Source organism: Xenopus tropicalis, chromosome 3, assembly GCF_000004195.4.
Source record: "Xenopus tropicalis strain Nigerian chromosome 3, UCB_Xtro_10.0, whole genome shotgun sequence".
Lineage (NCBI taxonomy): Eukaryota > Metazoa > Chordata > Amphibia > Anura > Pipidae > Xenopus > Xenopus tropicalis.
In genome coordinates, this window is record NC_030679.2 from 120,246,141 (window position 1) to 120,268,624 (window position 22,484).

Consider the following 22,484-nt stretch of genomic DNA (forward strand, 5'->3'; position numbering starts at 1 on the left):
GCATTCAGTACTTTTGCCCCTCAGGGTCAATCAAAGAACAGAGGATTATTTTAACTCAAACGTGTAACTCCCACCTTTCAGAATTCCTAGGCAAACTCCTCTAGACCCTAGGACTGTCCACCTGGACGGCAGTCTGGGCAGTAGCACATCCAGGATTCAAATCCTTATTAAATCTTCTTGCTGGAGCTTCAGGCTGCTCGTCTAGCCCCAATCCTATCTTTCACACCTAGGGGCAGATTTACTAATCCACGAATTTGAATCACGAATGGGAAAAATTCAGATTGGAAACGAAAATTCGTATGAACGCTCTGAGCGTTCAGGTCTTAGTGAATCTCCCCCCTAGTGTGACCTATGACAGAGTAGATGCTAACAATTACTAGGCCCTACTTAACCTAGGTTCCAATCTGATTTCCCTTCCTGCTCAGGAGAAATCTTTCAGAAAGTACCCAGAGCACATGTGTCCTTCAACTTATATACTTTAGAACAGTGACACCCTTTGGTCAGTTTCTTAACTGCCAGGGGCATGCTTTAACCTAGGAATAGGAACCTTTTATATATATAAGGACATCCTTAGCTGTCTAATATCAAGGGGACTGCCTGGAAATGGGTAGCTATTTTACCAGACCCCTACATTAATTAATTAATAAATAAATAAACTATTATTATAGTGCCTATAAATTGATTCACCTATAGCATATATGACTAAGTGCCAGAGGACATTGTTTGTCTGTGCTTCATTTGGAAGGGGGGTAGCAAAAAAGAAAGAGTTAAAAAAGAAAGATTTAAAACAAGAATTGGACAGGTGGCTACCCTAAATGCAGGTGAGAACTTTTTGAGACCCACCAGGCTTATCCTCTTAAAATCGCCCTGTTTTTCCACTGACCTTCAGTTTCAGTCCAGGGCACCTTTATGTAACGTGTGCAGAAATCAAAAACTCCTGATATATCTCTGCACATAGGATTCTGAAATTGGTGCTTCTTGGGAGTGAAGCAGCTTCCCTTATATATCTTTGTTAATGGGAAAATGGACAGCAAGTGCATGAAGTCTAAAGGGAATATCACATGAAAAGTTATAAGGAGACTCACTCAGGTGATATATTAAAGTAATGTAGGACTGAAATTATACAAGGTGAATATAACTGTAGCCAGACAGCGTGTAGGTGACTCCAACAAAAAAATAAAAAAGGTCAAGATTCAACATGTGACCAAGCAGAATTTTATCCTGACGGAACTTTTTACCTGGGAGCGAGATGCAACACTTGTCTGAATAAACTAAGGACACTCTGCTGCTGAGACCTCTCCGGCACTAAAGATGTTAAGCAGTGGTTGGCACAAACATCGACCATCTGCTCTGGTCTACAATGCAATACATATTATGAGTGCCAATCCTCTTATTCAGCAAAGTGTCTTATAGTAATTATATAATGAACTAACCTTGCACAAATACCCTAAATTCTATTTCTTTCTCAAGTAAGGGATTTAAAACAAATACAAAAAGTATCATAATTAGTCTTGAAATGCTTTAAGAAGAAATTTGCTTCGGAAAACAATTTTTTAAAGTGCTGAACTTGAACAAAATCTGGTAAGAGATTTTTAATAGGATAGCGTTGAGATTTGGGTCGATTAATAATTTACACAAGGCTCACTCTGCGAGCCGCATGGGTCTATTGACCGAAAAATTATCTCGGTGATCCTATTGTGGAAGCTATAAATAAGAACCCTCATTGTGAGCAAATGCTTAGAAACCACAAAATTATAGAAAGATAGTTAAATGAGGATATTGAACAATAGTTGGTTACAGTTTTTTGCTGTTGTTGCTTTGTTTTGTCTTTTATTTTGTTGTCCTTCCCCTTGATCCTGTGCTTTATGAAAAACAATTAACTTCCAGTCCTATCTTAAACTCTTCTAAAAGTCATATGAAGATCTCTTGTCCAATCATTTCATATGGATGGCCTGAACAAAAGAACACTTTGTTGCCTTAGATATTATACTTTACCTTGGTTCCCCTTGATTGACTATGAGAAAGATTTCCCATGAGTTGTCTTCTGCAATAGCTTTGTGTGGGATCAACAGGCTCACCCCTGCAAAATAACGAAAGACAAATTAAAACTTGGAAAGTTCTATCAGGCAAATCCATCAAACCCAAAACCAGCAAGATGTCCTTATTTCTCCATCAAGCACACTGGATGGGCACATTGTCCAGCTTTTATATATTACCCTAAACCATTGTGGCATGTATTCTTATTACAAGAGATACATATCAGAGCATTTCATTTCAGCTCTTCAAATGAAATGGATAATCATCGCTGAAGTAATAAACAAAAGTCAGAGGGCAGCATGTAAATAAATGGCAGTAATATCCAAGCTGTCGGAAATTCAATTTTGTTCTGGATGTTGCTCATATTTATAGCAGTAAAACAAAAAAAAAATCAGATCGCGTAGATCTAGGTTGACAAGTCAAAACAAATCCAGGTGATACCTGCTCCTCATATTGAAGGTACCATACAATGTATTCAACACATTACAGATTAAGCTAATACAAATAAATGCACATTAGATTCTCTATGCAGAAAGGTTCATTCCAGTTTATTTTCAAAATATACATTTTTGCTGAATTAAAAAGAGCAATGTATGTGCAAGTCTAGTAAGCTATATCAACCAATCAGATGTTTGCTTTCTAAAGCTGACTAGTAAATGCTGCATTATTGTTATTAATAAAGAAAAATATTTCTTGGTTTAATAGTCTGTTTGTTGTTAGTCTGTTTTTGGTTTGTTGTCTGAATGAATGGTTGGATATTTGAACTTGTCATATAAACATGCAGAGGCTTCGGGATGGTTTTTGAGACAACCCTACTGGGTATGTTTTGCTTTGGTTTACTATAAACCTCCAGGGTCGGACTGGGGGGGTGCACCGGTGCCCCGGTGGCCCAGTCTGACCCTGTAAGCCTCTTTCATGTTTAATGCACAGGGATTAATTGGGTTAGGAGTGGAAAAACACACCCAACACCTTGGGGCAGATTTATCAAAATGTGAGTTTACAGCTAAATACATAAAACTCACCCATGTTCTATTCATTCCCATGGGATTTTTAGAAGCATATTTATCAGTGGGTGAAAGTTAGAACTCACCACTTGATAAATACACTTCTAAAAATCACATGGGAATGAATAGAACATGGGTGAGTTTTATGTATTAAGCTGTAAACTCACATTTTGATAAATCTGCCCCCTTGTGTTAAAAGGTGTGGGTCACCTGCAGGTTAACTTTTAGTATGTTATAGACTACCCTATTTTTCTAGCTACTTTGCAATTAGTCTTCAAATGGGGCTCCCTGACCCCCGACAGCCAAAACTTATGGCCAAAAAAATACAATTTTATTATTCTTACTTTTTACTACTTATGTTTCCATTTGACTGTCTCCTATTCATATCCCAGTCTCCCATTCAAAGCACTGCCTGATTGCTAACCCTAACAACCAGATAGTTGCTGGAGAGCTGCTGAACAATAAGCTTAGTAACTGAAAAATACAAAAGCATTTAAAAATCAAATCTAATTGCAAATTGACTCAGATTATCAATGTCTATGTCATACTTAATGTTAATTTAATGGTGGACCCATTTAAGATAAATAAAATCCAATTGGTCTTTGTAAAGTTGTATCAAGTTGGGCTCCCTGACACATCAAATCTGTTCACATTGTCAGTACATTGCCTATTGATTTTATGGACTAAAATGTAAATTTGGGGGAAGGGGAGGGGGTCTCTATGTAATAAGCTGTTCATCTGCATGCCACATAGAAGAGATGTTATCACTGAAAGGACATGAGATGAACCAGTTACTTACTGTAGGTAGATACTGCAGCCTGACCAATAACCCACAATGGGTTACTGCACTGCTTTTTGTTGTTGTGGCTTTAATTAGAAAATATAATAAATATATATGGTGGCATTTACTATATTATTTACTATATATATATATATATATATATATATATATATATATATATATATATGTATATTGCCCTTTTACATCCTTTCCCTTGAGCCACCATTTAGGGATGGACTGTGTCCATTAATTGGCTAAAAAAAATCAAATGATTCTAAATGGAAAATTGCAATTTAAATACTAAGGGCTGGCCTTAGTATTTAAATTGCAATTTTCCATTTAGAATTACTCAGTGGCACATACTACTAAAAAAAAGGTTTATTGAGATGAAGCAAAGTTTTACATATGAGCTGTTTATGCAATAGATTTTTTATAGAGACCTACATTGTTTGGGGGTATCGTTTTCCTTTAATAGGCAGCTGGACATGCCTGGCAATAGGAATAGAAAATATGCTGTTGCTAGGCATTTATGTGTTTAAATTTCTATCAATGCATCAGTGCCTGCTTTGTTTACTAGTTTAGTGCCCTGTCTAAATCCTAAACGAACAAACAGATAAGAAAATATGATGCTGCTATGCATGTTTAGCAGTAAGGATAATGTTTATATTACGTTTTAGACATCTCTATAAAATCTAGGCCTGTCATCATTCTATAGCTCCAGGTTGCAGAGTCCATTAATGCGGCAGTATCTGAATGGGAAGATTTACCCCCTGGCAGTTAAATGAAGGATCTTTCTAAGTGTTTGTCTAATGCTATGCTTTATTATAAATGAAAAGAGTAGTTACAGATATGGAAGGTGTACATGTACAACTGTAAGTAAAAAATAAGGCACATTGTAATTTTCAGAATGACTGGTATCATACTAACGAGGTTTACATAGGAAACTCTTTATCTCTTTATCTGGGCATACAGTAAAATGCAAAGGTTTGGGCACCCCTGGTTAAATGACATATTTAGGTAATTTTTAAAGCAGGGCCCGACTGGGCTGCTGGGGCACCGGGAAAAAACCCATTGGGTCCCAGTGACCTAGACCCGATCCCTGATGGCACTCCTCCTGCCGCCAGTGTGCCTCCCCTGACGCATTTCACTTACGTGAGCTCAGGGGAGGATGTCGGGTGGGTGGCGGGGGCCCCTGCGGGAGGTTAGGGGGGGTGTGGAGGGGGCCCCTGAGGGGGGTGCGGGGGACGCGGCTGGTGGGGGCACCTTGGGGGGTGTGGGAACCCTGGGTCGGCAGCCATGGTGGGCCCTGCACCCCCCAGTCTGACCCTGTTTGTAAGTAAATAGCAGGAAACAGCTACTAGGAATCAGTAGGTTAAAAAAACAACATATTTGCAAATGTTAATGCACAGTTACATTTTATTCCACCAAATTAATTACATAGAAACAAAGACACTGGTAACAGTGGCATCTGCAAGTCTGGACGGCTATCCACTGTTTTTGCAAGGTCCCTGACTAGAGATGAGCAAATTTTTTTACCAGGCATAGATTCCGCATCAGCTAATATATGTTTGCGGAACTGTGCAAAAAATGTTCCTAGAAAACAATTTGCCAAAAAAGTCATACGTGTCAAGAAAGTGACGTGTGTAAAAAAAAATTGTGCATATAAAAAAATTTGCAGCAATAAAAAAGTTGCGTGCATAAAAATAGATGCGTGTGAAAAAATGCCCATAGACTTTAATGCATTTGGCGCAAGAAAAAACTTAATAAAACCCCCTTTTGACTGTATTTAAAGCCAATGGGTGCATAAAAAAAAGTAGTGCAGCAGCATTTAGCAATTCATTTTGCAGCAGTTTTATTAATTTTTCAGCAAAGCAAAATGGGACAGATTCGCTCATCACTATCCCTGACCCTTATTACCCATTAGGAGTATTAGCAACTGCAATAGTAAAATCTCTGGCACCGTCACTCAACAATCCTGGCCTCCTTTTAGGGTTGCCACCTGGCTGTTTTTTCTGCTGCCCAGCAAGTAAAATACCTGCCAAGGCTGGGGCCAATATTTAAAATTTACCAACAATTTACCTGTCTGTACATTTTGAAAACCCTAATAGTTCCATCCCCTGCCCCCCGAGATCCCCATTCTCTTCTCCTACCGCCCCTTATGAATACAGTAAAGCCAAAGACAGGTCTCTTATCTCAGTTTTGGGCAGTTTAGCAAGTTTACACACATATTTTCCACTTTGCCTTGCACATAAAAATGAGCCCATAGGGATGTTTTGCATAAAACTACTTTATGAGTGGGAGCATTCAGCAGCAATATGCAACAGGCACATTCTATACAGCTAAACTTTCTTTACAGCCTTACTAATTTTTTTTCTCAATGGAACATAATTCTTTACATTCATCTCTTTTATTCAGTATGAATACAGAATAAAGATATAATTATTAAGAGATGCAGTCACAGGCCAAATCTAAGCAAATCAGTCCAGTAGAGTTGAAGACAATGATTCAGGCCCTCTGGGATCGTAAAAGGCCAAGAAATAAGGGATATCTATACTTGTGCTACCGCCCTAGGCGGTAATTTGGTGGCTCTGTCATTTATCAGATATTATGCTCAGGCAGGGTATTTTTATACTTGCCCTGTTGATCATACCTTTAAAAGAGTGTCAGTAGCACCTTAACAGCCAGTTAAATATTGTCAGAATCCAAGGAAGTCTGAACTCCAATGCTAAATTGGAGAGCTTCAAATTATTTCCTATAAGAAGCCTGAAGTCATTCAGCGAATGGACTATTACAGTATGTTCTTAGGAAAAATAGAAACTATTATGTAGTACCTGCAATCAATGTTATAAATCACCCGTATAACTGAATGACATAATCGCACATTTTGTAGCAGATGAAAGATTTTATTTATTTATTTTTAGCCGCCAGTAGCCTAATTCAACAGTACCTCAGGCCGCCAAGCGTACATTTTGCAGATAACTAGGGAAACAACATTGCATGCCGAAGAAAGATAAAGAGATCACTATGGTCAGTGTCTTACTATTTGTTTTTTCTGTCAGGCATGGGAAAAATAATATTGTTCAGGCTGAACTGGGAAGAACATGGCACAATCTGAAAGGAGCTGAACATGAGTGAGGTCCCATTGGCTGAAAAAATGTTGATAATGTCAGAAAGATTGTAAGAGGTTACCCAGAAGATCCACTGGATACTGGATCGTTACACATAGAATCTCTTATAGTTGAATAAATGAGAACCAACACACAATGTAAGGTATTGGTTAGAAATTACTGCCAGGACATAAGAATATTTTAAAACCTTGTTTAGCAGGTACAGAGGCCTTCCAAATATAAGAAATTCATTAATACAACTTGATAAATGTACACAACAAAAATATTTAATATATGATTTTAATGATACCTAAATATTAGAAGAGTTGGAATTGGACTATGAAAATGACCCCTGACTTAAGTGCTACACTACAAGGTTCAAGAAACACTTGTGTGTGAAGACATTTAATCAGAGGTCAGTTGACCTAACAGCATGCATTTTCTATTGGTGGCAATTGAGGAGCTGGAGGAAACCTACAGTAACATAGGGAGATACAAACTTCCATGTATCAGGTGGTGTTGTCATTGAGCTGCGGACGTGTTTTTCTATTGCAGATTGTTCTCCACCAGGACTGTACAAAGGTGGCACTGGAAAAAGTAAACCACCATGTACAGTAAAGGGTTAATTTGGTGCAGCATCATAATGCTGAAAATTATATACCAAGTTTCTTCTTGTAATTAAGTATGGTGCAATTCACATGCCTGTGGCTGTCTCTTAGTGCTAAGAATATGCATGTGAAGTCCTCTAATGGAAAAAAAAAGTCGGCAGGTAAAGACTTTATATTAATATCATTAAGCCACTGCAATAATCCAAATTATCACTGCCCCGTCCTGTGACACATTCCCTGGGGTACTGTACTACATTTCTCAACCTACCTAGCACAGTGGCAGGAAAGTTGCTAACATGACTGGAGGCAGTTGCTATTTTTTGCGATGTATGTTGCAAAGCCTTTATCTTTTTTTTTAATACATTTTGGGCAAGAAATCAGCCAGACCCATCTTTAGCTCTTGTTTCCATGCTGTATGCAGATGCTGAAGGCTTTTTTCTATCATTTAGGCCATAAAGCACTGGTATCATTAATGATTCTGCCTGCCCCCTGAACACAACCCATTTTTTGCTTGTGATTCAAAGTAGGTGCCAGTAGCTTTCCATTTGCTCCCAAAAACAATACGTGTCTTCTGTACTTGGAATCCTCTCTCCAGTACCATGGATGGAAGTTTCTCATCAGACTTTACTCTGCGACCTATGTGCCAGTTCAATTGGCTGGCAGCTGCTTCCTAACACTGGTCAAAGAAATGAAGAGCTGTCATTTGCAATAAATGTTGCAATTGTGTTTCCAGCCAGTGCTTTGCCTCTTCTCCACCCACTCTACATCCAACATTCTGAAAATGACACTCTTCTGGTACCCCCAGGGGAACAAAATTGTCTAACCATTGTGTGGTATAAGTGCCTGTTCTTTTTGTTCCTGTACTTTTAGCTGTGGCTGTCCTCCCCCGATGAACATTTACTGCAGCTTGATGTTTTTACGGATTGTGTTGTTATCCTCTCACTTGATTCAAAATCCCTTCTTTTTTTCTGACACCTGCACAAAAATCATACCTGTCCATTTTATCTCCCCATGCAGCTCTAGCTGGCTAGGGAACAGAACACAGAGAATGGTAAGGCTTCTGTGATCTTCAGCTGACAAAATACTATAATATACATATCCTGATGTGAAAGAAATTCATATCTATGTGCAAGTAACCACTGTAAAGAGATTATGAACCATGGTTGCTAAACAATCCCATTCTTTATCTTCCAGAAGAACGTTGAATTCGTTTTTACTATTAGAATAAAGTTAATTTGCTAATTAAGAACCTCTGCTGTCCACCTATTTATATCTTGCTCAGGTAGGTACCCCATGCTGTTACCCACATATCTGCTCCATAGTTACTGCATTGAGAGTCAGGGTTCCTGTATGTAACCCTTACAATAGACTATACACTCAACCAGCAGTCAGTTTTATGCTTTCATTTTCTAAACCTTTATTGTCTCTGCCTTTATTTGTTCTTGCACTATACATTCACAAATATTGTGGGCCCATCCTCCCTCGTATCCTCACTTGCCTCATATTTCTCTGTTTGGAACATAAAAAAAGATATTAAACAAGCACTAGAGGATTTCCACACCAGATACATGAACTATAAAGGTGCTCTGCTTCCAAGCAATAATGGTTCTTAATGTGCAGTTAATGTGCTTATAATTGCCATGCAGTGGTAGATTTTGTGAAACTCTTGTGCTGCCGTGACCTCACTGTATAATCTCCTTTGTTTTTATTGAGATTTAGTATCCAGCTAGAGGGAGAAGCCATACTACACCTTAATAGCCAAGCAAGTACACTGAAACCTATTGTTGGACATTGTAATTTTTTTCTCATAGTATTCATTATCACTTAATCAAAAGCTCTGCTTTTTTTAGCCCATTGAATATACATTTCCTTGTGCTGGTGGATGGTAGTAGCCAACTAAAGGCAATGGCACAATAAAAGAGATTGCAGTGCATGTATTTTTTCTCTTAATATAGAATTAAGCTCAGGTTTCTGTCAATGGTATTTGAGCCATTTACTTTCTGTTAATAGTATTGAGTTTTGGCCACTCTGATGCACTATTTTGCACAGGGCACTATTTACCCCATATCCAGCCCTGTGGTTAATGTTGCAAGCAAAGTACACCAGAACTATCCCATTACAGCAGGAAGTATTTACTGGTCACCTGTTTATTGGTTGCTATGGGTTACTGCACCTGGGCAAACTGTTAGAATTGTTAGGGGGTTAGAATAACATATATTACTTTAATCTCTCTATCTACAGTCATTACATATTTTTCCGATATACTTTTCACTTTATCATTTCCCTTTGGTGCCTCACTTTCTATTTACATTTTCTTGTTCTGTACTCTTTTGCTCTTTTTTCAGTATCATTCTGCTTTCCTTCCCTCCTCACCTGCTTGCTTACATTTTGCTCCCCTTTTTTACCAACTCTACCCATGAGTCTTTCCTCCACCCCACTTAATGCATGATTCTATTATGGCTTTTCTCCATAGTCAGAGTGAAAAGCTTTTATTTTTCTACCATTCTACCACTTTCTCCTTTATATCTCACTCCACAAGTAGTATTTTTTTTCGTGTCCCTTGACTCCCCATCCTTCACGTGCCTGTTTCCTCCATCCACCTGCTTTTGCCATTCTTTCCACCTTTCTTACTGTAAAGTTCTGTTTTTTCATATCCTCTTTCCTCGTATAAAATGCTCCTCTCACATCCCACTAGCCTACATTCCCCTCCTTTCCCAGTATGATATGCTCCCCTTTCCCAGTGTACATTTTTTTTAATTACAGCAAGCTATATTCTTTATTCTCTGTAATCCATTCTCTTCGCTTTTCCTATAGAAAAGCAATTTCTCTGTCTCTGAGTTGCACTGTGTTCCAGTGTGTTACCCACTGTGTTACCCTCTGGATAAAGCCAATGTTTTACTTATACCCCACACTGGCTGCCAGTCCTATTAGCTACTTATGTTAAATAAATAAGAGATTACTGTTCTGTGTGCCAGCAGTGCAAACAGGAGTTTTATCTATGGCACTTCTCTCCACTGAGTTAGTTCAGCTTTAATAGAACAGCCTTCCCTTATTGAATCAGCAAAAGTATCAGCAACATATCCAACAGGGGGTAAATTAAAAGTAAAGTAAATGAAACAGTAAATGGTGCTAGCAGCCAGTATGGGAAGGGTGTAAAGCAGTGCTTCTATTATCATTAGGGATGCACCAAATCCAGGATTTTGCCAAGATGCAGCCTTTTTCAGCAGGATTCAGATTCGCCGAATCCATGTCTCTGGCCGAACCAAATCTTTAAAATTGCACAGAAACTAATACTTATCCCAATTTACATATACAATTTAGGATTCAGATTTGGTTTGGTATTCGGCCGAATCTTTGACAAAGGTTTCAGGGTTCAGCCGAATCCTAAAATAGTGTATTCGGTGCATTCCTATCTATCATAAGGGGCACTGTTAACAAAACTGTTCCCTGACCATGTCTGTAAGAAATAAAAATGGCTTCCACACAAACTTTATTCTTAAATAAATGATAGAATGATAACTATCCAATAAACTGATTCTCCTAAGCACACTGGAAGAAAGTAACAAAATGTTCATGAATAATTATCTCTATGGTTATGGACCTGCTGTCTTGTTGTATTGGTTGTATTGCCATAGCCCCCACTGTTTAGCAGCATTCTGCTTGTATCCTTATGATGGGTACAATCTCTGTCATTTTAACAACAAGGGATTGGTTAATGCACTTGTGCAATAAGAACACCATGAATGATGTGCAACTCAGCAGAACAGGGCCAATCATTCAAAAAGAAACCCAGCACCATCATTAATCACCACAGCAAAGGTAAATGTAGTCATTGCAAAATACATTTCCCATCATTATCCAGCTTTTCAGCTGACATCAGACTCATTTGTTGGAGAGTTATTGCACTGCAATCATACAACAAGTTTTAATTGAAGCAAACCAATGTTTGGATTTTCTAATGAGATATTCATTAGAGTTTTAATAGTGAGCAGGGTACTAGATTTAGGTCACTGTGACAATTTGTCAGCTGTCATGGTATTAAATTGCCAAAGAAATCTTTGATAAAATGTTACTATATCCTCCTGTGGGTGGCAATTAGCACTGGTTGTCTAAAAAATAAAGTCTTGTTGGAGAAAGTAGTCTATTTTAAATTGCTGATATATCAGGAACAACCTGTGCAGTATAGGGGTTTATAGGTAAAATCTTCTTATCAGTATAGAATGAACATTGGTGATCTTTTTTTCTCAAGATGGTGTCTCTTGAGCTACTTGGTTTCTTTATCTACTTCAAAACTCCCTGAAAATGATAAAGCTAAAAATGCAGGACAGTAATTGTACTGGTACCCAATTTTCTCTGAAGCTCTATACTTATTTTGAATCTTTTTAAAGCTTTGTTGTATCACTGGGTATTTATATACAAGGTGATGTAATAAAAGATGCAAAGTGCAGCGAAAATGCAAACAAATCTACACAGTTGGGCTTATATAATTTTTGAGTTTGTGAATTCGAGTTTGTTTTTCGAAATCGAAAAAACTCACATATAAAATGGTCACTTATTTATTAATAAGGAAAACTCATTCAAATAAATAACTGGAATATCTCAAACTTTTCAAGTTTATGAAAAGGAAAGGTAAAAACTCAGTAAGCTTTATCAGAAAGCTCTATGTAAATACAGCCATAAGCACTCACAGAAACGCTGCACTGAGTCCTCCCCTCCCATAATGTGTGATCTGAGCTATAACGGCTGAGCTGCAAGCAGGAAGTTATGAAAACCAAGCTAAAATGGCAGCTGCTATCTTAAACAAACAGAGGGAGCTTCTAGGGCTCTTAACTCAAGTATGGTAAAGCTTTCTGCAGCATAAATATGGTGTTCTAGGTGGCACTAATGTGGTGAATCTATTGGCAGTAAAATGCCAAAATGAGTTTCCTTCTCCTTTAATAAACACCAAACATTCAAGTTTTTGAACCATAACTCTAATTAGAATTTTTAAGTGCAACAAAAACGCGAATCCAGAAAAAAAATCAAACTCAACCATTCATAAATCACCCCCAATGATACATATTTTTTTTTTAACTAGAATATGACATTCCTTGCAGAATTCCAGGGTTATTACTATTTTCATGTGCACAATAGTGCTAGCTGGTAAACTGCACACAGATGGCCACAGGGGCAACCCATGGGCAGTATGGGCATAAGCTTTGACCCTTCAATTGCATGTAAATAAAGGGGAGCAGCAGTTAGAGGGAGCCCTGTTTTTGTTACCTGGTGAAAGCAGTCTGTATAGAAATAACCCTGGAATTCTGGGAAAGAATGTTGTATTCTAGTTAAAAAAAATATATATCCTTGCACCAATATGTTTTCTTGCACCAAAGTGCACTGCACTTGCACCTCATGCACCAAAATAGGCATACACAGATGAATATAAGGATTTTAGCATCTACTATTGAACTAATCAATCACAGATAAACACCAAAGGCTTTAAAATCTTGTTTAAAGTCAATACAAAGTCAGTAAACTGTAATGAGCAGGGCCTTGTTACCTTCTGTATCCACCACAATTTCTATGTTCTAAGTTGGATGTTTGATGTACGCACCCTTCAGTTCTAGAGCACTGTGAAATACTGTATGATGCCGCTTTAGAAATACATGTTAGTAAAAGTAATTAAAATGCTATTATAATAATGGGATTTCAGTAATATCTTGCTACTTTGATATTGAATCATCAATTCTCTCATCAGCATAAAGCTCTGAATAAGAAAATGGTTTTACAGTTTATGAACAGGGCTCTTAATTTTGCATTTCAAGTTGTAAAATTTGACTTGTTTTCTAAAAAAAATAAGAGTCTGCATTAAAATACCCTGCAAAGTATTGAATATGTATATTTTTTCTCATAAATAAACAACATGGTTAGGGGGCAAGATATACTACTGTATATAGCCAATTGTATCTCAATGCCTACGTGTCCAATGTCTCATTCCAATCTAAAGGTTTGTATAGGAAACTCCCTTTATAAAATAACAGCCTCTATGGTTGTGGGAATACTTTCTATCAGATGTTGGAACATTGTTGGTGGGTCTTGGACCCCATTCAGTCACAAAAGAATTAGTAAGGATGGACAATGGTGTTGGTTAATCAGGTCTGGCTTGCAGTTGGTATTCCAGTTCATCTGACAGGGTTTGAATAGGGTTATGCTCAGGCTAGACAGTTTCTTCCATTCCCATCATCAAACAAATTCTGAATGATCTTCAAATTGTGCATGACCACATGACTATTCTAGAATAAGAAAGTGCCTTCCCCATGCTGTTGCTACAAAGTAGGACTATGAAGTCTAGAATTGCTTTCATTGGAACCAGGGACAAATAATGAAAAACAGTCCCCAAACCATTATGCCTCCTGTATGTCTATGAAGATTCTCATTCATCCAGGTCATGATATACAGTATCTAGTAGAATTAAGTCTAAAACAACTGGACTTTTCTGAGTTTTTCTTGAAAACGTTTCACCACTCATCCGAGTGGCTTCTTCAGTTCAAATGACTGGTAGGGAATTCCCCGGTATTTAAACTCTTGATGGTAGTAGAGTCACAGACATCCAATCACAATGGTTCCATTGAACTTGTTCAGTTAGGTGTTAGCTGAAACTGACAGGTGTAAGAAGGTATGATCCAATCACAATGGTACCAAGATTCTCATTGATGAAGGTGTTAATCCTTCAAAGTACATGACTGGAAGTGTGAACTGTTGTGAAACTGCCGGGGTAAGGATGTCAACGCGCCATTGTATGTTGGTGACAAGCGGTGTCTCAGGCCCCCTCCTCTGTTCAGGGATGGTTTTTCCAGGTTGGCATAAATGGCCTCTTTCACACCTCTTTCAAACCATCTGTCCTCTCGGTCCAAAATATGCACGTTACTGTCCTCAAAAGAGTGACCTTTTTCTTTGAGGTGTAGATAGACCGCTGAGTCTTGTCCTGAGGAGTTTGCCCGCCTATGTTGGGCCATTCTCTTACAGAGAGGTTGTTTTGTCTCCCCAATGTATAAGTCTGAGCACTCTTCACTACACTGGACAGCATAGACCACATTACTTTTCATGTGCTTGGGTGTAGGGTCTTTCGGGTGCACCAGCTTCTGTCTCCTTACCCCGGCAGTTTCACAACAGTTCACACTTCCAGTCATGTACTTTGAAGGATTAACACCTTCATCAATGAGAATCTTGGTACCATTGTGATTGGATCATACCTTCTTACACCTGTCAGTTTCAGCTAACACCTAACTGAACAAGTTCAATGGAACCATTGTGATTGGATGTCTGTGACTCTACTACCATCAAGAGTTTAAATACCGGGGAATTCCCTACCAGTCATTTGAACTGAAGAAGCCACTCGGATGAGTGGTGAAACGTTTTCAAGAAAAACTCAGAAAAGTCCAGTTGTTTTAGACTTAATTCTACTAGATACTGTATATTATGCCTCCTCCATTACCCTTTAAAGGTGTCTTCACCACTGGACGTTACAGTCGGAATTAATCAAAGTACTGTCAGATTGTCTGCTAGTGAAATGCAATTTATCACTTTATAGAATGTGTTTTTACAGCTCCAGAGTCCAATGGTGGTGTCCTTTATACCACTCCAACACGTGGAACTGAGAAAGGTAATGTTATGTAATGTGACTACTCAACCAAGAATACCCATGTTATTGAGGAAAGCAATACCCCCAGAATTTATACATAACCAACAGATAGTTTATATTATGTTATGTGCCCTATTAAGAATCTTGCCAAAGTGGAATATATTTTATAAATATATATATATAGCCACCATTTAGTGATGGACTGTGTGCTCCCTTGGAGATCACCTCTAGTTTTCTTTTAAAGAACAGTTGTAAAATGAACTGTTAAATCACTCCTAGATGTTTTACCTTCACGGTCACTTCAGTTACAGTGACTAAAGCATTTCTAGCAGGACGTATATTTTATGAACTGACTTGTTGGAAAGGTGGAACCCTTTTACCACTTTGAAAACCCCTGACTTCTCAAGTACAACCCATTCTACTGCCTATCAGGATATAAGCTGTGTGCTTAACTATACACCTGTGTCAGCCATGTTTGTAACTTAAATAGGCAAAAATGGTGTTACTATTTTCAACCATATAGCGCATTTCGGTATTCACATTCATTTCTCTGGGCTCTCACTTACACCAGTAAAACCCATAAAATCTACAGTAGCTTTGATCAGGCTACTGAATGTAGAATTATGAAACCATATATCTGGTTACTATGGGCTACTGCAATGGTGCAAATGTGCCTCTTAACAATGATAAGCTGATATGTCTGTTTAACTTCTTACTACATTTAATTAAGCTGCTTGGTGGAATTTAAATCCCCAATAACTTAATAAATATACAGGGCCTGCTAGGCAAGAATATGCCTCCCCAAAATATCGCCATGACTCCCTCGGGACTCCTCATCAACAGTTTGAGAAAGCCTGGATTATGGGAACACATGAGCAACATATTTACTGCAGCAATAAAGAGTCATTACTGGTAAAATAGCCCTGTAAATTCCCCCAGCTATCAGACAGAGAATCCTTAACAACAGGAGCATGATCATATGGAAAGTGAAGGTTAAATCCTTAGCCATTAGCAATCTTAAATAATTAAAGGCAACAATAATACCTTGAGGCATTGGATTCACTACCCTTAGTCTCAGTGACATCTCTTGCTCCCTGAAGGAATAAGAGTCATTTAAATGGCTAAACTTACTAAATAGGACTGGTTCTTCAGCACTGCTTGTCTCTAGGGGGATTCTAGTTCTTCTAATAAAACTGTTGTTGTACAGAACATTAGCTCAGATACATTCCCAAAATAACAACTGTAAAGCCTTGTAAAACAAGTGCTGGAATAGCCAGGGGCTGATCAATGCATACATATTGGACTTGACACATGTAAATGGCTCTCTATTGCCCATATACCATATGATGTGTCAGAACTATACAAAGTGAGCACTGTGTTTTTTGTATACTTTTATTCTATACTCTTAACACATTTAACAGCTCGCCTTGTGAGTAAGCACAATGGTTGTAGGGTATTGAATGGTCTTACGTTAGTTACTTGTCTTGTAACCCATAGTAACCCATAAGCAGGTAGAATTTACTGCTCCCGCTTAACAACTTTTTATTTTCATACTAATTTACCTTTAGATTTTTAGAGCTCTTTCTCTTTTCCAAATCACTTTTGAGTCCATTCATAACAGTCTTGTTATACAAAATCAACAAGAGGAGAATACATGACAGTTGCCTTATGCGGAGCTGCATTTTTTAAAGATCTAACAATGCATTTTTCAAGTTGTATTTATTTTACAAACTAAAAGATTGCTCTTGATGGCCCTGCCCCTTATGATAACCAGGTTTGATTATAATAAGCATGTAAGGTCTTGGGTTAAAAAGGCTAATAAACCATTGTCTGTAAAGGATCATTATTTAAGGGTCATTGTTTAACATGAGATTCTCAATTTATTGTTTACTTTTTATCGAAACTTAAGTGATTTTTGTTTACAGTTTTCATAAAATTTCACATTTTTTTTAAACTATTGTGGCTTGGTTGTCCCTACTTTTGCCTTTTTTAATCTCTAAACTCTAAAAGAGTTTCAAGTATGGCCAGTAATCTCAACGGTAAGGGTGAAGACACACGGAGCTACTAGTAGCAGCTACAGTACTTGTTATGGCTACTAAAATAGACAATGGTGATCATTTACTGTGTTTTAGCAGAGGCAATTCTCAGTATTGTCTATAGCAGGGTATTTTCTGGAGTTTAGTAGCCATGAAAAAAGTTGCTGCTACTAGTAGCTCTGTGTGTCTTCACCCTTAAGCATTTTAGTACTGCTGTTTTTGAGGAAAGGAAGGCGACATAGCCAGGAGTGATAGAAATTAAAAAATACGTTAACAGATTGAAAAATAAAAGATGAGAAAATGTTAATCACTTTACTTAATAGATACATAAATGATATTTTGATGATGTTGTCATTTTAGGTCTAAAGGGGATATACAGGACAATACCATAAAAACCCAAATCTTAGTTGTATACAGGTATAGGATCCATTATCTGAAAACCTGTTATCTAAAAAACTCAGAATTACAGGAAGGCCATCTCCCATAGAACCCATTTTAATCAAATAGTTCAAAATGTTAAACATCATTTTCTTTTTCTCCAATATAATGAAACAGTACCTGTATTTGATCCCAACTAAGATATAATTAAACCTTATTGGAGGCAAAACTATTGGGTTTAATTAATGTTTAAATGATTTTTTAGCAGACAAATTATGGAGATCCAAATTACGGAAAGATCCCTTATCTGGAAAACCCCAGGTCCCAAGCATTCTGGATAATAGGTCCCATACCTGTAATAATAAAACAGAATCTTGTACTTGATGGTAACTAAGCTGCATGAATCCATATTGGTGGCAAAACAATCCTATTGGGTTTATTTAATGTTTAACTTAAGCTCCAATTATCCAAATTATGGAAAGATACATTATCTGGAAATCCCTAGGTCCTGAGCATTCTGGATAAAAGATCCTATACCTGAACTACAAATCCCAGCATCCAAAATCCAGTTTTAAACAACCAAAATTGAATGATTCTATAACATGGGGAAAAAATTATCTTCTTAATATTAATATTACAAATTAAAGTGAAAAGTATAGAAAACTTAGTATAACAGTATATTATAGTTATAGCTATATAACTAAGCCCAGTAATCCTCGCTCAGAATTAAAACTGTACTAAGGAAAGACCAGCACAAGTTTGGGCTGAGACATACAGACTTTAGTTAACATGTTGCAAACTAATTTTGCTTTAGAGGCATGGGGGACTATGAGGTTAGGACTGTGCCTAACAAATGTGGGACAACTTGACATTTACATTATGACAGAAACATTGTACTTCAGCGTAGGTGGCATCTCCGCCTCCATGTTTTGTGTACCGTCATGTGCGCTAAAATATTTGGCTGCAATTAGAATAACATTTCTGCTCAAATAATTGGGCGATATCTCTGTCACCCTAATGTTGAGTGATGTTAGCAAAGTGTCCAGAATTAAGCAAACAATACTGAACTGGAACACAACCAAGTTATGGTTGCCATGGAGGATTTTCTGTGTGGGATCTACATCTCCCAAGGGAGTAAATGGAGCTGACTAATTAGCAGACAAGCTGGCACTGAGCCACTCTTGACAGCAAGTTTATGCATGGGAGCAGGATGCATGATTTCAAGAGACAAGTTTGAAAGGCCGATGATATGCTGGTGAATAATACAGGGGAGGGCTTGCTCTCCCCACTCTCCGATCTTTGGTCTATGTTTGACAGCATAGAAGTGTCGGTGAAACATTGTCATTGTTCATATCTGTTCTTGACATTGACAGTGTAGAGGCCACCATCCATGTTGAGGAGTTTGGAAAGAAGGCATATCCTAACCATAAAAACAGGGTGTTCATTATGCTACCAGGCACATTTCTCTACTTCCCATCTTTTTGAAGTTATAAGAACACTTTTTACAGTGACTGAACTGCAATAAAAATACTGAGTAATCTCCATAGAACACAAGGGAAACGTTGCCTATGCTGACTGAATGCTAAACAATATAATGAGCTACATAAGCTTGGAATTCCGGATGCCTAGTCTGCATTTTGCTTTGAAATGAAATAATCCATCTATATATGAGCCATTTAATATAAATGCACCTATTGCTTTGCTTCTCCTAGAACTGGTAAGATTCTGTACGCTGATAATAGATTCTGTTTGGACCTGAAGTAGAAAAAACTCTGGAAAAAAAGCCCAAGAACACTCCTGAAATTTCCTATTCATAACTGCTTTAAAACCCAATGAGTGAGCTTTGTAAATGAAATTTTCGGAGTGATCCTGGGCCTTTTTCTCAGCATTCCTTCTGCTTTGCAAACATATAAAAAAGGTTGCACTTCATGGCTCTACGTGGGCTGTTAAGATAAAGCCTGCACTGATGAGCCCTAATAAAGGATGAAAAATAGTTGGTTGTTGCAAATCTGATCAATATATGGCCCTGTTTATACTTTATACTAAAATCCAGTAGTTGAGCTTTAATCTTGAGGTTTTTTTAATTTAGATGGGAATTTTAGGAGCAATCCTGGGTATTTTTTGCAGAATTCCTTCTGCTTTGCTTGTTTAGATTGTTTAGATTGGGCGACTTTGATTGTGAAGATGGCTCTTCAAGGGTTACTGGTGCCTCATGCTGTTAGAAGGTTAAAAGGTTATAAAGACCATGTGGCAGTGGGCTGGATATAATAATGCTGTAAGTTCTGCATGTTCTTATTTTAGGAAACTGAACCAATTTACAGTATATTTTGTAAAAGATTTTAAAATATTTACCTGTATTTGGCATGACTAAGCGTCCTCCTTGATGGCCAAAATGGCCACTGGCTCTCATTTCTGGCTTGGATGAAATAGATGTGAGATTCTGGATGTAGGGCAGTTTGTTCCTGTTATGTAGTGTCCCAAAACACCTGTTATTGCCATGAGGAAATGACCCAGAAATGGTCTTCCCCTGGAAATCAGGCCTGTCAGTCACTCCTAGAGACACCATGAAGGAACTCTGAACTTTCACCTTGATGTCTGTAAGAGGGTTAAATATTGAAGACTCTGTCATCAGCTCTTTGTCCATTGGATCTTGAAAGCAGATTGGACCACTATAGGTTCTGCTCACTGTTAGATCAGGCTGGAGAGACGAATTCAGAAGGAGGGAGTTACCTGTAAGAAGGAGGCAGAAATTAAGGCAGCTATAAAAATGACTAAACTAAAAATCACTAAAGCTTTCTTTATAAGTAAACACAATTGTTATTTTCCCATTAGTCAAATTACCAATTATTAATTATTATTCGTTCCATTAATTATTGTTAATTTATAACACACCAGAATATTCTGCAGTGCTCTGGGGTAAACAGGAACAAAACAATAATAAACCTAATACACACAATGTTATGGAGAGGGGGTGACAAGTGATACATAAGGTATAGGAGTAGTAAAAAGTCTTAGATACTGTTCGCCTAATACTTATTTGTACCATTCTTTTTTTTAGCTACTGTAGCTAGATATATAATCTGTTTAGCAGCTGTCTGGAAGTTGCAAGGGGTAACATTTGTAGGGGATGGTATGGCTGCAGGAAGCACGGAAACCAATACTGAGTTCTGCTTAGGATGCTAGAAGGAACCCTATATGTTATGCTTTACAAGGCAAAAGTGTTTGTGATCTGTTTGACTGATCTAGTCCTTCCAGCTCTCTCTTTTTAATCTGAGATATTGCAGGCAGCAATTCCCAGCCAGAGAGTTATCTTTCAGAGGAATGTTGACTTGTCAATGTATATTGCAAATCATAAGCAGTGCTGAACGTTGCCGAAATGCATTACTCCCAATGGTTATTGTTTCTGTGGGATAGGCCATCTCAAACCCTAAAGGGGGCATGGCAAGTCAGGAATGTGGTTAGGTGGGTGGGTGCAGTCAGATCTTAAAGTTACAACTGTAACTGATGTGGATTCGGTACAAAGGCTAAATTTGTCCAAGAACAAAAAAAACTTAGAAGGCTAAGTAGAGTAGTATTAGGACAAACCCCCTAGCGATCCAAAGAGGGTAATGCATATAAATATTAAAGATTCCTCTACTACTTAATAAAAAATTACATTTATTTCAATCCATTAAAAGCATTAACAACCCCATGCGGAAAGCCAACGCATTTCATGCTTACCCAGCACTTAATCATAGGCACCAAAGAGGTAATACACATACAAGAAGTATATATATATTTATATATATATATATATATATATATATATATATATATATATATATAAATATATATAGAAACAACAACAAGAGATCCTCTGCACTCCCATTATCAATATATAGAACATTAAGACATTCGGTGCATTTAAGCTACTAAGAAATGCCCTTCCCTTTAAGCAAAACAGGGATTGTTTGTCCATATATTGCAATATACTTCAAGCTGGCCAACTGCATCAAAGTCATCCCTTTTGGCCAGTCCTACACTGACTTATGCGATTCATTAAGAATTTTACTGCTTCAATATACATTTGTCCCTGATGAAAGTTCCAGATAGGAACTGAAACGTCGGACTGAATAAAGCCTCACATTTATTTATCTAAACCTCTGTGATTCTTCTTGAAAAACATCCTGCGTGTGCTGTCATTCCAACCCTGTGTATATATATTTATATATATATATATATATACACACATACATATATATATATAGTATATACTTCTTGTATGTGTATTACCTCTTTGGTGCCTATGATTTATATATATATTATATATATATAAATCAAAGTCTAAATTGTCCCATTTTTCAAAACTTTTGGGAGTTATGTAGATGAGAGTTCTCACACTCTCGTACACTAAATCTACCCGGGATATCAATTCTACCCCATCCCAGTCACCACACATTGACAGTTATGCAGTGAGTAGCATTGCTGCCTTGCAGCCTTGGGGTTCTAGGCTCCAACCAAGGCCTATTTGCAAAGAGCTTATAGTGTATGTGAATGTGAAGGGAACCTTAGTTTTTTAACTCCACTTGGGGCAGGGACTGGTGATAATGATGCATTATCTCTGTAAATCACTACAGAATATGTTGTTGCATTATAAATAAAGTATGATAATAATTACTCAGCCAAAAGTAAATGCTTTTGCAGATCCCCCTAAAACATATAAATAAGGTTTAAGGGGATATTATGAACATTCAACAAATGATACTTCAATCCACATTGAAAAATGGAAAAATATGTGATACCTTAGCTGGTAAACCTCCGTATATTATAATTATATATATTATATAATATTATATATATATATTATATATATATATATATATATAATATATATATATTATAATATATATATATTATAATATTATATATTATA

General features: G+C 37.4%; 1 protein-coding gene across 3 annotated transcripts in view; it reads right to left on the reverse strand.

The window, feature by feature from the left end:
• unc5d (unc-5 netrin receptor D) overlaps positions 1 to 22,484 on the reverse strand; it is a 365,567-nt gene that overhangs the window by 62,744 nt on the left and 280,339 nt on the right. For all 3 annotated transcript variants that reach the window (XM_031899262.1, XM_031899263.1, XM_002932956.4), the window contains 2 exons: positions 19,925 to 20,302; positions 1,996 to 2,080 (listed from right to left, as the gene is read on the reverse strand). In XM_031899262.1, coding sequence (XP_031755122.1) covers positions 1,996 to 2,080; positions 19,925 to 20,302 — 463 coding nt within the window. The remainder of the gene's footprint in view (positions 1 to 1,995; positions 2,081 to 19,924; positions 20,303 to 22,484) is intronic.